Source organism: Onychostoma macrolepis, chromosome 13 (assembly GCF_012432095.1).
Source record: "Onychostoma macrolepis isolate SWU-2019 chromosome 13, ASM1243209v1, whole genome shotgun sequence".
In the NCBI taxonomy this organism is placed as follows: Eukaryota; Metazoa; Chordata; class Actinopteri; order Cypriniformes; family Cyprinidae; genus Onychostoma; species Onychostoma macrolepis.
In genome coordinates, this window is record NC_081167.1 from 32,488,180 (window position 1) to 32,505,209 (window position 17,030).

General features: G+C 40.9%; 1 protein-coding gene across 1 annotated transcript in view; it reads left to right on the forward strand.

The window, feature by feature from the left end:
* klhdc3 (kelch domain containing 3) overlaps positions 1 to 17,030 on the forward strand; it is a 45,002-nt gene that overhangs the window by 17,191 nt on the left and 10,781 nt on the right. The window contains exons 7-8 of the mRNA XM_058796369.1: positions 298 to 384; positions 538 to 646. Of these exons, the coding sequence (XP_058652352.1) occupies positions 298 to 384; positions 538 to 646 (196 nt within the window). The remainder of the gene's footprint in view (positions 1 to 297; positions 385 to 537; positions 647 to 17,030) is intronic.

The window sequence follows — 17,030 nt, forward strand, 5'->3', positions numbered from 1 at the left end:
CACGCACAGAGATACACACACACACACACACACGCACAGAGATACACACACACACACACACACACACACGCACAGAGATACACACACACACACACACACACAGAGATACACACACACACACACACACACACACACAGAGATACACACACACACACACACACACGCACGCACAGAGATACACACACGCACGCACAGAGATACACACACACACACTCTCACACACACACACACACACACGAGGTGAAAATGTGTATATGTGTTATTTAATCTCAGTCCTTCTTTGTTTTCCTCTGAAAGTTGCCTACAATGGAGAATTGTACATATTCGGTGGTTATAATGCTCGTCTGGATCGACACTTCAACGACCTCTGGAAGTTCAATCCAGGTGATTCTTCTCATTCTTAGCTGTTCGTGACACGTATGTTTGTCCGTCTCATTTTAGTTAATGATATTAGTGTCATTTATGTTGTGTGTTTGAGTTCAGTTTCAGCTGGTGCTGATCATCTTCCAGCTCTGATGTCTGTGTTCTTGTGTGCAGAGGCCTTCTCCTGGAAGAAGGTGGAGCCGAAGGGCAAAGGGCCGTGTCCCAGACGCAGACAGTGCTGCTGTATGGTGGGAGATCGCATCATCCTCTTCGGAGGAACCAGGTGAGCTTCTGCTGTGTGTTTTCTGGCCTCTGAAACGCTGTCAAAGTGAATTTACTGGGAAACAAACGTGATGCACAACCTGCGTGATCATCAGCCACATGCATGACAAATCAGCAAATCAGTCTGAATATTGAGGAAAATTCGAAATTCTAGAAAATCAAACTCGAGTCAAACTTTAAATCTTGACAAAACCTTGAAAAAAAGTTTTGGAATTTAAAAATGATGGATTAGAATGATTGATAATGCTGTAAATAATCAGAAAAGAAAGAAGCTTTGACTCAGATGGACTCGGAGTGAAAGACCGGATGTTTTTGATCAGGTGGAGTACGAGTGATTTCAGAACATTTCAGCCGGGTCTGATTTGATTTCTGCATGCTGTGAACACGGGCGCTGAATCCTCTCGTTATAATAAAACTTCATGAGATCGATGAAGACGAGATGAGACTGATTATAAAGGCAGGGCTCTGTGGGCTCTCTGGGTTATATAGCCTGAACCATTCAGAGTTTGTATAGAATAGTTATTTTTCGACCGCAAACAGTTTCGAGAATGACATCTGCATATTTATGCAGGATTCACACTCGAAAGAGCAATGGACGGGCCAGAAATATACGTGAACTGAGGCTAGAGCACACTTTCTAAAGCACAGTCGGGATTTAATTCTGGAGCCGGGTCTGGATGAAGCTAGCTGTGTTTGAGCAGTTTCCTCAGCAGCTCAAACACATTTCCTCCGTAATAATCTCTATACAGTAAACATGCACACAGGCTTCATCGAATAGTTGATTTCATCTTGTGTGTGGATTATTTGTTTTTATTTAGTGCAAATCTTCAGTTTCATCAGCTCTGATCTGATAAACAACATGATATGCGGCCGGCTAATGTTAGCTATCTATTAATCAAAACATTAAACATTATTTAGCCCGTCTGTATCTGTGAGGTGTTCGTGGCACATCTTCCCTGTGTGTTAACATCAGTATTTATGACTATCGCATGTCTGACTACTTGACTCTTGGTAGTGCCCTCCCCAAACATATGATTCAACTATCAGTCGACTATCGGTAAGATTTGATCATTCTGATTCGACTATGAGAATCCTTAGTCGGGGACACCCCTAACTGAGGTGTTATGACCAGTCATGATGAACTCGTCTGCAGACAGGCCTGTGTCTCAGCGGTCAGACTCAAACCCCCGGAGTCCTGAAGAGCATCCTGAACGAGCTTTATATTGAGGAAGAGCGGATTCCCTGTGGTCCCAGACTCCGGGTCTCCCTGATGATATCCCGCTAGCGGTGTAATGAGCTGCCTAACAGAGCTTTATCAGACGCGCTCTTATCCTGGGTCCTGCGGTGAAGCTCAGATTATCCATCAGTCTGCTCCACAGCGGCAGATAGCATCGGACGCTCGTCGTTAGACGGCCGCTCAGCCGGCTCAGCGCACAGCATTGTGGGAACACGAGCAGGTTTGAGCAGCTCAGCATCAGGCTTCAGACGTCAAGCAGCAGGCATCCAGCGCTTTAGTGTATTTATACAGCGCTTTTCACAATACACACAGTTTTCAAAGCAGAACATCATGATGTTCATGCTTATAACATCTTAATATCTTCATGCCTCATAGTTGCATTTATCAGATTAGATCAGGTACAGTTTGTGACAATATAAACAATCAAGCAGTTGAGATTTGCTATATAGTACATATCAGTTTACGTGAGTGTACTGTGTGTATGCAGATGAAGGATATAATTTCATATGTGGCCATGGAGCACAAACCCAGTCATAAGGGTCCATTTTTCAAAATTGAGGTTTATACAAGTTTATACAAGATAAATAATCTTTCCATTGATGTATGGTTTGTTGGACAATATTTGTCTGAGATACAACTATTTGAAAATCTGGAATCTGAGGGAGCAAAAAAATCTAAATATTGAGAAAATCTCCTTTAAAGTTGTTCAAATGAAGTTCTTAGCAATGCATATTACTAATCAAAAATGAAGTTTTGATATATTTACGGTAGGAAATTTACTAAATATCTTCATGGAACATGATCTTAATATCCTAATGATTTTTGTCATTAAAGAATAATGTATAATTTTGACCCATACAATGTATTGTTGGCTGCAGATATAGCTGCGCTGCTTATGACTGCTTCTGTGCTGCAGGGACACGTATGCAACTTTAAATAAAGAGCTGAGTGATAATATAGTATGATTTTGCATCAAAATTGCAACAAAAAAGTTTCCCTTTTTATGTGAGGAGAGCATTTGAATCAGTCATGTGTGGTGATTTGGTCAGGTTTGCACTGGTCAGTTTAATGGTATTATCGCTTGCACTTAAAACAGCTGCCAGTAGTTGTAGATTTGCACGGCTCTGGGTTGATTGCATCAGTCATTATGGAAATGATCAGCATAACTTCACGCTCCCATCTGTGTTTTTATGACATTGTGCTCTCTCTGTTTAGTAAATCTGGCCCTTAGTCTTTAATGCGTTTAAAGTCACTGTCCGAGGCTGTGGCACAGCAGAGTCTGTGTTTAACGGAGACGGAGCTCAGGGGCCTGAGTTTGTTTGTGTGTCTGCTCTTAAACTCTTGAAGTGCTCCAGTTAAGCAGGATTATCTGCCGTACGGAGACTAATGTTTGAGAGGAGAGTGCAACACTTTTCCTCATTTATTTGGATTTCCCCGCGGGATCAGAGCAGGATTTCCTCCAGGAGTCATGATTTCCTGTCACTCCTCCAAAACAAGCACGCAATTAAGACTTCTTCAGTTCAGTTATACGTCATGAGGAGTTTCTGAAACCGACACTAGATGTGTTTCTGTCCACATATTATGTGCGTTTTGGGATATTGCATAAAAATCGCTGAATTAAAATGGCAAGATGCATGTAACATCATAAAACGACTAATGTGCTCAACTGAGGTGGATCATGTTTCATCAAAGTAGAAGACGTGCAGCAGCTTCATTTTCTAAAAATTTTTTAATTCAACCTTCCACAAATGAAGGCCTTAAAATGTCTTCAATCAAGCAGAAAGTCTTAAATTCATGAAGTCATAAATGTTGCATACAGAGCAAAAATGATTTTCTTCCTCAGTATTTCTGTCTTGTTTTCCAGTTCAAATATCTAAACGTTTTTAAATCAAGATGCAAAATGAACATATGAAGTCTTGTTTTCTGAGTTTCTGCTTAAAACAAGAACAAATATCTGACAGTGGGGAATGAAAACTTGTTTTCCTTTTAATTTAACTAGTTTTTCTCAGCCCATTGACAGATATTTTTGACATTTGCAGTGGGAAAGCAAGACAAAAACAGTGAGGAATGTCACTTTATGTAGTCAGAAGATACTGTAAAAGTTATTTCCATATTCCAGTTAAGTTTATTTATTAACATGTAATGGAGATCTGTTGGAAGTTGTATTATTAATCTTTAAAGTGTTTCTAATTCAACTCATTGCGCTTCCTAGATATGTACATTTAGTTGATGTTTTGTGTTCTCTATGATTCTTTCCTTACATTTTCTTTAATTGGTCTTAAAAATGTCATAAAAATGTCTTAAATTGCAGAAATGTGCTCCAGCTTCTGAGGAGGTGACAGTGTTGTTCTCATGAAACACATGGAATGGAAAATGTGCTAAATTTGGTGAAATTTACAGCTTTGGATGGAAACAGTTATTATGATCAGCCCAGAATGAAATACAGTGAAGATCAGCGAGTGTTGTTTGCTGATCTCGTGCGAATCACTGAATCCTTTGAAGATTTTGTCCCTGTGTGGGGTCAGTAACCGCTGACCTCTGACCTCCGCGCAGATTCATTCATTCACGCCTCTCATTCGTTAGCCGCCGGCGTTTCATGTAGCTGACCACGAAATCACAGGAATTGAGCGTGTGGCACCGTTTAGATGCAGATGAATCACACGCGATCATGTGGGAGGAGGAAGATAAACGACGTCTTCATCAGGCCTCGAGTGTGTGCGCTTGTTTTAAAACCGAGCTGCTGTTTGTGTGTGTTTGTGTGTGTGAGTGTGAGTGTGAGTGTGTGTGTGAGTGAGAGAGAGAGCGTGTGTGTGTGTTTTTGTGGTTTACAGGGATTCTCCATAGGCGTAATGGTTTTTATCCTGTACAGAGCTTCATACTCTCTCTCTCTCTCTCTCTCTTACACACACACAAACACACACAGACAGACACACACACACACACACACACACACACACACACTCACTCAGATACACACAGACACACACACACACACACTCACTCACTCACTCACTCACTCAGATACACACACACACACACACTCACTCACTCAGATACACACACTCAGATACACACACACACACACGGTTTGCATGTTAATGTTTCACACAGAGCCGTCAGCGATGAACGGCTCTGGGTTGATTGCATCAGTCATTATGGAAATGATCAGCATAACTTCACGCTCCCATCTGTGTTTTATGACATTGTGCTCTCTCTGTTTAGTAAATCTGGCCCTTAGTCTTTAATGCGTTTAAAGTCACTGTCCGAGGCTGTGGCACAGCAGAGTCTGTGTTTAACGGAGACGGAGCTCAGGGGCCTGAGTTTGTTTGTGTGTCTGCTCTTAAACTCTTGAAGTGCTCCAGTTAAGCAGGATTATCTGCCGTACGGAGACTAATGTTTGAGAGGAGAGTGCAACACTTTTCCTCATTTATTTGGATTTCCCCGCGGGATCAGAGCAGGATTTCCTCCAGGAGTCATGATTTCCTGTCACTCCTCCAAAACAAGCACGCAATTAAGACTTCTTCAGTTCAGTTATACGTCATGAGGAGTTTCTGAAACCGACACTAGATGTGTTTCTGTCCACATATTATGTGCGTTTTGGGATATTGCATAAAAATCGCTGAATTAAAATGGCAAGATGCATGTAACATCATAAAACGACTAATGTGCTCAACTGAGGTGGATCATGTTTCATCAAAGTAGAAGACGTGCAGCAGCTTCATTTTCTAAAAATTTTTTAATTCAACCTTCCACAAATGAAGGCCTTAAAATGTCTTCAATCAAGCAGAAAGTCTTAAATTCATGAAGTCATAAATGTTGCATACAGAGCAAAAATGATTTTCTTCCTCAGTATTTCTGTCTTGTTTTCCAGTTCAAATATCTAAACGTTTTTAAATCAAGATGCAAAATGAACATATGAAGTCTTGTTTTCTGAGTTTCTGCTTAAAACAAGAACAAATATCTGACAGTGGGGAATGAAAACTTGTTTTCCTTTTAATTTAACTAGTTTTTCTCAGCCCATTGACAGATATTTTTGACATTTGCAGTGGGAAAGCAAGACAAAAACAGTGAGGAATGTCACTTTATGTAGTCAGAAGATACTGTAAAAGTTATTTCCATATTCCAGTTAAGTTTATTTATTAACATGTAATGGAGATCTGTTGGAAGTTGTATTATTAATCTTTAAAGTGTTTCTAATTCAACTCATTGCGCTTCCTAGATATGTACATTTAGTTGATGTTTTGTGTTCTCTATGATTCTTTCCTTACATTTTCTTTAATTGGTCTTAAAAATGTCATAAAAATGTCTTAAATTGCAGAAATGTGCTCCAGCTTCTGAGGAGGTGACAGTGTTGTTCTCATGAAACACATGGAATGGAAAATGTGCTAAATTTGGTGAAATTTACAGCTTTGGATGGAAACAGTTATTATGATCAGCCCAGAATGAAATACAGTGAAGATCAGCGAGTGTTGTTTGCTGATCTCGTGCGAATCACTGAATCCTTTGAAGATTTTGTCCCTGTGTGGGGTCAGTAACCGCTGACCTCTGACCTCCGCGCAGATTCATTCATTCACGCCTCTCATTCGTTAGCCGCCGGCGTTTCATGTAGCTGACCACGAAATCACAGGAATTGAGCGTGTGGCACCGTTTAGATGCAGATGAATCACACGCGATCATGTGGGAGGAGGAAGATAAACGACGTCTTCATCAGGCCTCGAGTGTGTGCGCTTGTTTTAAAACCGAGCTGCTGTTTGTGTGTGTTTGTGTGTGTGAGTGTGAGTGTGAGTGTGTGTGTGAGTGAGAGAGAGAGCGTGTGTGTGTGTTTTTGTGGTTTACAGGGATTCTCCATAGGCGTAATGGTTTTTATCCTGTACAGAGCTTCATACTCTCTCTCTCTCTCTCTTACACACACAAACACACAGACAGACACACACACACACACACACACACACACACTCACTCAGATACACACAGACACACACACACACACTCACTCACTCACTCACTCACTCAGATACACACACACACACACACTCACTCACTCACTCAGATACACACACTCAGATACACACACACACACACACGGTTTGCATGTTAATGTTTCACACAGAGCCGTCAGCGATGAACATGAGGCGTCGCAGCACTAATGGAGCTGGTTTGCTGACCTCTGGAGTTGTTCTCTGAGGGACGAGACGAACGCTCTGCGCGCATCATGAATCAGACGGCAGACACCTCGCTTGTGTTTTCTTCAGTCGCAGGAAACGGCCGTCAGATTTATAGCGTGCTGATGCTGAGCAGACGCCTCCACTGATATTCCTGCGGCCTTTATGATATTTACTTAAACAGAAGGAATTTGTTGAGTGTAAATTTACGGCTTTAGTGAAGCACAATAAAGTTCCCAGCGCTCCGGCTGTGTTCAGAGGCCCGGAGGTGCCTGGGAAAGCCGCGCTGCAATCATCGTTACGCAAACGTGCGATGCTCATCGTCAGGCGTCAGCGTCGGCGCTCGTTCTCGCACTGCAGGAGAAACACTAACTTCATCTTCACTCTGACTGTTTGTGTTGGAGTGAGAGAAATGATCACAGAAACACTGGACATTCATCAGGGGCTTCTAGACACAAGTGATCAGACACTTCATGATTCTCCTTTACTGGCCAATACAATAAAAAACAAATAATGAAGAGTCTGTTGGTCTAAATGTATGAGCGCACATTTACCTGAACTTCAGTCCTCAGCAGAAGCCTTCAGATCTAAAGATCATCTCTACAACAGTTAAAGATCCAGAATCCACCTGCTCTCTGAAGCCTTTGGCTTAAAGTCAGTCAAACATGTCACGATTCTTCATGAGAGGAATGTGTTTGTGTGTGCTGTGATTAGTGTGTTTTAGGAGTTTTATGTTCATTACATTAGTCTAATGTTGATAGTGAGAGCTGTGTGAAGCTGTTTGAGTGTGAAGTAAGTGTGTGTGTGTGTGTGTGTGTTAGTGGCCACTTACGGCAGAATAAACAGGCCTGCTGGGCCGAAGAGAGGCGTGAAATTTAGCCACTGCTCTGATTTATGAGCTGCAGGAGAACCCCCATCTCTCCCAACCCACACACACACACACACACACACACAGTCACACACACACACACACACACACACACACACACACACAGTCACACACACACTCTAAGGATGGTAAGATTCACCGATTCGCATCGGAGCATCGGCATAAAAGTTAACAGTACGATGTATCAATTTAAAAAAGTGTGCATCAGATACAAGTGTACATTTGTATCGCTATGCATCGTTTCTGACATATTTGCATTTGTAAAAACTGACTTATTTATATATAATTATTAGTAGATGCGCTATACTTTTATTATTTGGAAAGTGATCAATACTATGTGACCAGTATTTTATATGTAGATTGCTTTCTCCTCTCTAAACTGTTTCTCAAGTGCGTTCTCTCATCGCTGCTGCTGCGTGAATATGACGTATCACAACACTACGGAGACCGAGGCGAGTCCTGAGAGTCACATAGAATATGTCTGTCTGAACCAAAGACATAAAAGCCAACTGTCTGTACTGTATTGAATTGCATTGCATCTTATGTTGTTCCATTGCATCATATCGCATTAAATCACATTGTGTTGAATCGAATCGAAATCAGATCACACTGCATCGTGATATGGGTGAATCGTATCGCATCGGTAGCTGCTTCATTTGTATCTTTAATGTATCGGATCATTGGCTATGCATCGAGATGCGTATCGCATCAGCCTCAGTTATGGAGATGCACATCTCGAATACACACACACACATGCACACACACACATTTTCTTTAGTGGTTTATTAACCACTAAAATCATTGAATGAATTATCAGTCATATGACCTTTAATGACTCTACATAATTATTACATCACAGCAGTAATTACAAGCCTTTAGCAACGATGATCCAGCCATGGCCAGAACTGAATATCACATCATAGTCCTGTAATGGTTAGCTGCTGTTAGTTAGTTTATCCAAACATGATCATTCAGGTGATTCTGTCATCATTTACTCTCCTAATGTCAACCTGTTTTACTTTTTCTGTAAATGAAGATATTTTAGAGATGCCTGTTTTTTTTTTTTTGTCCATATAATGAAAGTCAGTGTGGTCCAATGTTTTTTTAAACTCCAGTGTCTTCAGAATATCTTCTTTTACAGAAGAAAGAAAATCACACAACATGAGGAAGAGTAAACAATTCATTCAGATATTACAGTCATTCAGTCGTTTCGGATCCTGACTGAGTCGGACTGAGTTTAATTTAATCGAATGTTGGCTCTAAAAATTCAAGTATATTAAATGTCATAATTTATTTCTTATTATTAATCTATGCATATATTTCATGTCTGTTGTGTGTGTGATGTGGTGAGGTCACATGACCGTGTGCGTGAGTCTGCTGATGTCATCGGTGATGTCGATCTCGTGCCGCTTTGGCCGCCTCGTCTGTGTGCCGCTAGTCCAGAGATTTGGGACGGGCACCGGATGTAAACAGGAGCGTGACAGATTGGCATGCTGGGACGACAGCTTGAGCCGCCTCTGTTCTGTTTGTTTGTTTTGGTTGAGTGTGTTTGAGGATTTATTTGAGTGTTGTTTGCATGCTCGTCTCACAGCGGCATTCTGCTTTTATGGCGATCTGGCTTTAATATCCAGTCATGATGTCACTTCCTCTGTGATGACTTAAGCCGCATCAGATGCAGATCAGTGGCTCTTCAAGTTCATGTCTGTCTTTCATGGTAACGCGACCTTCGCTGATAAAGCTCAGATGCTGCTCTTATATAACGCTGTGAGTGTGTGGCGTGTGGGAGAAGAGCTTGATGTTATTGTGTGAGTGAACGTGTTCAGAAAGGACAGATCTTCTCTAGAATGCAGGTGAAACAAGCCTGTGCTTAAAGATGAAAGTAGACGTGATAAAAGAACTGAATCCTGCCACGTCATGATTGTGTTTCAGTCAGAAATAATTTCTTCTGACGTCACTCTTTTGATTGGTCACTCAGAGCTATGGTCGTTTCTGATTGGTCAGCTGATTTTCATCTTAGCCAACTTTACTTTCGACAATAGTTGTGACATCATCTACAGGAAGTCAGAGTCCTACAGTAAAAATGTATAAAATTGAAGTATGAATCACAACTTGATTTATCTTTTCATGCACAGAAGTGAATTCGTTTCATGTAACGGAACCATGATTGAGTTTCCCATCAGCCAGTGTGTGTGTGAGTCACAACTCTATATACACACACACACACACACTCACTCTCTCTCTCTCTCACACATGCAAACTCACACACACACATCTGACACTAATATTAGTTCAGGTCATTCAAAGCATTGAATGTTATTGTACAAACTAGTCACTAGCATCACAAAACAAAGAAGTGTTTCTGTGTGTGTGTGTGTGTGTGTGTGTGCGTGCCACCTGCAGTGTGTGTTTGTAGACGGCTCTAGTCAGTCGTACAGAGTTTCAGCTTAAATTGTCGCTGGCTAGACGAAACACACTTAAGATGATCTGCAGACGCTCTCACGCGTCTCAGCAACATGTGACAGACGATCTCAAAGCGATCCATCGATTCTGAGCCGCCTGTCACGTTCAGATCGTCTTCATCGCTCCCCTGTGAGTCTCTGTGAATCTGAAGTGTGTTCTGTGCTGATGAAATGCCGGTATTATGATTCTCCATGATGAATGTGTGACTGAGGTTTAGATGTCCATCGATAGGCCACGTCACACAACGCTTAATCCGGATCTCACTCCTATTTTGAGTGTTTAATGTAGGACTATCTCATTAATAGGAGGTATGATGTTAGTATTGGAAACCAATCTTCATCTGAAATATATTTAAAGTCTGGTGTTCCCCAGGGCTCGATTCTTGGTCCAATACTGTTTTACCTTTATATCATTCCTTTGGGATCTATTTTTAACACATATAGGGTCTCTTTTTATCTGTATGCAGATGACACACAAATCTATATCCCCTTGAAGCGTGATTGCAAGCAGGCTCTAAAGCATATTTTACTAAAACTTAAAACTTTCTCTTGCAAGTAATTTCTTAAGCCTTAATGAGAGTAAAACTGAATTTATTTTGTTTGGCTCAAATGAGCACTTCGAATGATTTTGAATCTGAACTTCTTACTCCATTCAGCACTACATGTGCCAGAAACTTAGGTGTTTGGTTTGATAATCTTAAATTTGATAAGTACTGTGGTCAAGTCCTGTTTTAATCATCTTCGTCTTCTGATGAAGGTGAAGCCATTTTTGTCTCTAAAGAAGTTTGAAATGGTTATGCATGCTTTTGTAATTGCGATTGGATTACTGCAGTTCGTTGTATATCAGTGGTCCTCAGTCATGGGTTTCACGTCTGCAGCTGGTTCAGAATGCAGCGACTCGGCTTCTTTATGGGAAGTCTATCACACCAGTTTTATTTTATTGCATTGGCTGCCAGTTATATATAGAATTGATTTTAACATTTTACTGTTTGCCTATAAATCTCTCCATAATCAGGCACAGTACCTATCCGAATTGTTGCATGCATACACTCAGTCAGGATCACTCAGATCTGCTGATTCTGGTTTACTGCAAGTTCCCAGGGCACGACTCAAAAACAGAGGTGATCGGCCCTAAGTTGTGGAATAGTCTCCGTGTTCATATCAGAACTGCCTCAACTTTCTTTTTTTAAGTCTACTCTTAAAACTTTTTTTCCCCTTTGGCATTAATAATAATAATAATTCATTACATTTATACAGCGCTTTTCTGCTTTTTCCAAGCACTCAAAGCGCTCTACATTGTCAGGGGGTATCTCCTCAGGGGCATTCAATATTTCTTGACTTGCTGTGCAATGATTTACCGTTTTGGTGAACCTCACCCATTTTACAGTCTGTTTTATAATCTGTTTTTTATTGTTTATCTTGTTGATCTGTTTTGTTTTGCATACTCTGTGCAGTACTTTGGTTGACTTCGGTTGTTTTAAAATGTTCTATATAAATAAATATTATATTGTATTGAATTCAAGTCATATTTCTGTAGCACTTATACAATACCGATTCACAGTGACAAACAGGAAAATATCAGAATCAGTGATGCAAACTTCATAAATATGAGACAAACTCGATTCAGCTATAACACAGCTGTAAGGTTTTGTTCTCATTTGATGTTGTCAGTGCAGTCGTATTGATAATATTACTGAATATTAAGCGTGTTTTAAACCCAACTAATCAAGCCAAAGGGACCCAAACTCCATCAGGTGACAGAAATGGAGAAAAGAAAAATCTTGGGAGGAACCAGACAACTGAAAGGAGTAACAACCATGTTCCACGAGCAGAATCACTCCTGAAAATTCATATAATGACAATAACATACCAGAACTGAACATCTCTCTACTAGACTCGATCAGACCGGCAGACAAACGTCTGTGATTTGTAGATGTCAGAATAATGTTTCTCATCTGGGTTATTTGAGATCGTAACCCAGTCCGTCCATCCATCCAAAACTCACTTTCTGCGTTTCGTACAAAAGCCAGTCGCCTCCAAGGCCCCAAACATCCGTTGTTTTCCCACTTCCCTTGTTTACAGCCGAGAGATAAGGGCATTTCTCCGATAATTTGTTCTGATTGTTGTTTTCACACGGGCCGATATCAGCTGGATTTGGCTCTGTTTCTGCTGCGTCTATATTTAAACCCAGACTCCATCAGCGTCTCTCAGACGTTATTAACCGCTGCTCTGATGTCCAGACCTGAGACTCGGATCCAGATGAAAGATCGACTCAATCTCGTGATCTTCCTCACGGATCACTGTATAGGGTCTTATTTGGCACTCAGTCAGGTTATTGTCACTGAATGTTTCTATTGGCTGTTTAGCACTGATGTTTTCTCCCAACGAGGCATCCTAATGCGCCTGTGCTGCGCAGATAAGCGGCTCCACAGGAAGTCATAGCACAAGATGAGTTCCTGACCGTCGCCGGCTCATTGGGAAAGAGGAAGAGGAAACACAACGCACATTAGTTCCTGTCAGAACCAGGAGCGCATTAACGTGTGTGTGTGTGTGAGATCCTGCTGTGAAGGAAGTTTGAAGGTTTCTGTGGAGAAACAGTGTCTCCCTCTCAGTGGGTTCGGACGGGCAAACAAATCAAATGGGGGGCTTTCATTTCTTCATTAGTGACCTTTTAAGAAGGTGACGCTCAGGCTAATGAGGTGATTGTAGCCAGAGAAGCTTTAGAGGATTCCAGTGACATTCCCAGTGGTGTTACGTCCAACAGTGAGTGTGTTTTCATAGGGCAGTGGGGGGGAGTGTGTGTGTGTGTGTGTGAAGGGGGAGGAAACTCCTCAATGATACTCTGCTGATCATGTAACACAAATGAGCCGTCAAACACCAGGAAACCTCATAAACTCACAAAACACTTTCACACCGTCAGGTGCTCTGGTCACATCGCTGTCTCACCGCTGACCCGACTATCGGTCTGTCTGTTTCTGTCTCTGTCTTTCTGTCTGTGAGGGTTCGGAGCGGATCAGAGCCGCTCTCTGTCTTTATCATCCGGCTGCTGTCAGTCTGTGATCATTCAGTCATTTCTGCTACTGGAAACCAACAGAACTCAGCATGCCGAGACTGAATCTGTCGAGTCACCTTTATTTCTATAGCACTTCATACAATACAAATTAATTCAAAGCAGCTCCACAGAGAGGAAAATAACAATCAATCAGGTTTGTAGAAATGTTTGTAGAAAAGTGTTCTGGTCTGAATCAGGAGAGAAATCTGCAGATCAAGCAGCGTTTAAAACAGTCCAAAACAGAGATGGCTGGATTTTGACGTGAGAGACAACAGGAGGTCCTTTTTCACTGGAGGATGCGTTATTATGGACTCGTATTGATGTATTGATTTCGTCGCTGTATGAATGAAGTCCACATTTGTTCTGCTGGAGGTTCAGCATTAATGAAGCGCAGTGGAACCTGTCCTGAACTCTTTCTTCTCTGATGCTCTTGTGTCTCTGTGAGTCTGTGGTTTGTGTTTGTTGTGATAGCGCGCCGGTCTCCGGGTTCATAGGGCACGTTTCATTAACTCTGAGCAGCGCGCCGCCGATGAAGGTAAATAAATAGGAGCGTGCGTACGTTAATGTAACGGCCGGTGGGTCTGATAAAGGTCTCTGCGTAATCCGGGCTGCTGACCTCCCGGGGGGTCGGGGGTGTAATGAGTTCCACAGCTGTCCTCCTGGGACCCAAACCGCTGATTCCATGGATGCAGACTCCTCGCCCTTCAGTGACAACTCACTTTCTGAGATCAAAATAGGTCACCAATGAGATTTGCTTGGATCCAATGAGAAAGTGTTTTTATGACGGGGGCGGAGGGGGTCTTACAAGGTAGGGCTGCTTGATTATGGCAAAAAACATAATCACGATTGTTTTGGTCAATATTGTAATCACGGTTATTTAACATGATTATGAGTGGGCCATATGACCAAAACTTTATATGAGTGATTTATTTAAAGATAATGATATATTAAATATATATTTTCTGTAAATAAGTTTGCTACGACATCTACATTTTAGACACCGGTGAAAATGTCACAATTCTCAAAACCACAGCAGAATACTAGGTAACTATTAGCAACAAACAAAAAAGTCCTCGAAATGATTAAAAATAATTAAACTGTCAGTAATAAAAAAGCAAAGGACAAATGCTATAGAATAAAAAAAATACAAATGAAACCAACTATGCTTTAAGGTTTTTTTATGCAAGTCTCAAGTATTCAGTTAACGGAAATAAATAATCAAATGTAAAATAAAACAGCATAGTCTGAGTAAGAATTAAACTTCTTTGTTTCTTATTAAAGCTACAAAAGTCCTTCTGTGAAGAGCAGTGAGTGATCTTGTCTTTGTCTTTTGTTGTTTGATTAATATTAAGCACACAGTCAGCAGGAATATTAGGCTGCTGTCACTTTAAGAGCTGCACGGATCCAATTTACTGTTACGCATGTATTTTCATTCTCAACTGTTTATGTTCATTTATTACTTGACTGACTAAGGTTTACGTGAATGATCACGAAGCGCGGCATTTTGGCACATTTGTGCATGTATTTGACCGTTTAGGTGCGTTCAGCAACAAGATGATGTAATCCATGTTCTGTTCCGTCTCTGAGCTCATGCACAGAAATCCTCCTGAGGAACAGCGCAAGTTCTCTTTAGCTTTTAAAAACATGAATGAATCTAATACACTTCAATAAATCAAGCACATCCCAATTTGCAAAAGTCACGTTACATGATTTTACTGATTTGCATGTGAAATTGGGCTTTTATGGAGGAGTGAAAGCGCGCCGCTGGAAAGGGAGCGGAATGGGGCGCAATAATCATTTTATCTCGATTATTGTATTTTCATAATTGTTGGAGGCCGAAATCAAAACTATTTTTCGGTTAGTTGCACAGCCCTTTCAGGACGTTTTGTATAGTATTTTCTTTACTCTTTTGATCACTTCAAAAGCTATGTCTAAAAAGGGTAATATTTGATGTATTTGAGGTCTGAGATGTTGGAATGGTGAAGAGAGAGAGAGGCCAAACATTTTGCATTTTAGCTCAGCATTGCTGTCTAATCAGACAATATTGTCTTAAATAGCCTGCATAGAACTTCATCTTTATAACATGGGATCTTGACCAAATATATTCAATCTTGATTTTTGTAAAATGTTGCAACAAGATGTTAAAAAATGTAGTTTTTTTGGCGAAAGATTACAGTTTTGGACATATAAGGTAATAAAAAATACCTTAAAGTAACTACTAATGAGCAAGTAAAGCAAATATCTTTAAAAGAAACTCCGTGTGGAGCAGTGTTGGGCTGGTTACTCAAAGAATGTAATATATTACTCATTCAAAAGTAATATTGTTACTTTACTTATTACTTTCTGGCAACAGTAATTAGTTACACTACTAGTTACTGCAAAAAGTAATATTATTACAGTAACTAAATTACCAGTAACTAGTTACTGCCCAACACTGGTGTGGAGCACACCCCCGATCCGCGCAGTGCTCTCTCCTTTCTTCCTCCTAGCCTGTTTGCATCTCTGATTCCCTTTAAACCGCCGGCCTGTTTGTTTAAGCTAGATCAGGGACGTCCTGCTCTCAGAGCCGATACTGGGCCGCGGTTCTGGACGGGTCTCCGGATGCACTGATGATGATGATGATGGTCAGTGCAGGTGTGTCAGCAGGAAGCAGATGTTTGTGTGAGATATTCCAGCGTTTCCTGCTGGTCCCGTGTGTGTTTGTCTCTGATAAGGTGTGTGTGTGTGTGTGTGTGAGTTTTACAGCTTCCTCTTTTAGCAATATTGTAACATGAGAAGGAAAGAGCGGCCGTGTTTTTCTGCTGCTTCAAGATCTGAGCGTTGTGGGTTTAAACCCAACTAGTGTCGACCGGTGAACTTTCACCCTTGTGTCCGTCAGCAGGAGAACTGAAGAAACATCTGTATGTTCATGAAAACAAATGCATATTCATTATTCTTACACAGAGTGGAAATATATGGAGTTTGATTGTAGTGATTTCTAGGTCTGGATAATGATGATGATATAACTTTATTGTCAGACACTAGATTAAATCTTGTGCCGCCAATCAGATGGTAAAAGTACAAATTTATTATGTAGCACAGTTGGGGTCAGAAACTATATTATTGGCCAGCCTTAAGAGGTTCTTTTAAGATAATTCATACCCTTTCAAGAGGCCGTCTTGAAATCTCCGAACAAATTTTTATTTGGTTCAGCAGCTTTGTTTTTAACTGAACAGCATGGAAAAAAGAAGTCCATTCACCTTTATTTCTATAGCAGTTTTAAAAGCAGCTTTACACTAACAAACAGGGAAGTAATTCAAAAATGAGTCCAAAATTCTGCTGTAGAGAAACTGTATCATTATGCAGCTCCAGTCGGTTCAGTTCAATAACTGTGAACTTCATTCATTATGAAACAAGTTTGGCTGAACTGAAGACAGAGAATGACTCTTGCTCCTATTCTGTTTTCTAAAATAATCGAACTGAGAATTTAGAAATAAATGAGTCGTGCAGTCACGGCGTTGACGGGGTTGTTGTGCTCTTGTGTTTCAGTCCGTGTCCGGAGCAGGGGATGGGAGACGAGTTTAACCTCATGGACCATTCGGACCTG